The sequence below is a fragment of the Aphanomyces invadans genome (genome assembly GCF_000520115.1).
Source record: "Aphanomyces invadans strain NJM9701 unplaced genomic scaffold supercont1.74, whole genome shotgun sequence".
NCBI classification, from domain to species: Eukaryota; Oomycota; class Saprolegniomycetes; order Saprolegniales; family Verrucalvaceae; genus Aphanomyces; species Aphanomyces invadans.
Window position 1 is genome coordinate 73,218 of NW_008580219.1, and position 757 is coordinate 73,974.

A 757-nucleotide genomic window follows, 5' to 3' on the forward strand; every position below is an offset into this window, starting at 1 on the left:
ACGACCGCGTTGCCCTTACATGCGATATGGAGACCCAAAGGCGAGGGTCGGAACCGTGCCAGGAACAAACATAAGCATGCTGTGCTTCTCGTAGCACAGGTTGTGTGTTTGAAGGTGGGCCAACGTGTCCAGGATCGGTCCTGGATGAGTCATTCGCATTTGTCCAACGAGATGATGTCCCACAGTTGAGTGAAGCAGGCTCCACAGTGTGTCCGGGGCAACCATGTTGTTCGTTTTGTTGACAGGCAGCCAGACCACCGGTTGTTTCGTCACACACACTAGCCATGCTTCTGCAGAAAAGTATGGCGCCGTTTGAGTAGCAAGAAGAATTTCAAAAGCGGCTAGCGCAAGTTCCACTTCCTCTATCTGGACCCCCCACTCCGGTGGAGTCGCCGCCTCAATGCGTGCATGTTGTGTGAAGGCCTGACGCATAAATTCCTCTTTCGGTTTTTGTCCGAAAACCGTCTCAAAGGCCACTTGGAAGGGGGTGACTTTTGGAAGTGTCGACGCCACCAACCATCGATGCCAAGCGTGCAGGTGTGCAACCACCCGGAGTGCTTGGGGCTCTGCGAGGAAGACCCGCGTGAGGTCGCAGTTTGCTTTGTATGGATCGGCGCTGATCCACTTCCAAAGTTCCACCGCCTTTGCTCCCACCAGCATCGGTGCAATGTCCACTGGCGCAGTGGTCGCAGCAGCAGTGAGTTTTGTTTGGGCGACATTTTCATCATACTCGTCTCCCACCGAATGCAACGTGGCA

The 757-nt window shown here is 54.6% G+C and overlaps 1 protein-coding gene across 1 annotated transcript in view; it reads right to left on the minus strand.

The window, feature by feature from the left end:
• Positions 1 to 15: 15 nt before the first annotated feature.
• Positions 16 to 757, minus strand: part of H310_14545 (hypothetical protein) — a gene marked incomplete at both ends in the record, with an annotated part of 1,474 nt that continues 732 nt past the window's right edge. The window contains one exon of the mRNA XM_008882423.1: positions 16 to 140. Coding sequence (XP_008880645.1) covers positions 16 to 140 — 125 coding nt within the window. The remainder of the gene's footprint in view (positions 141 to 757) is intronic.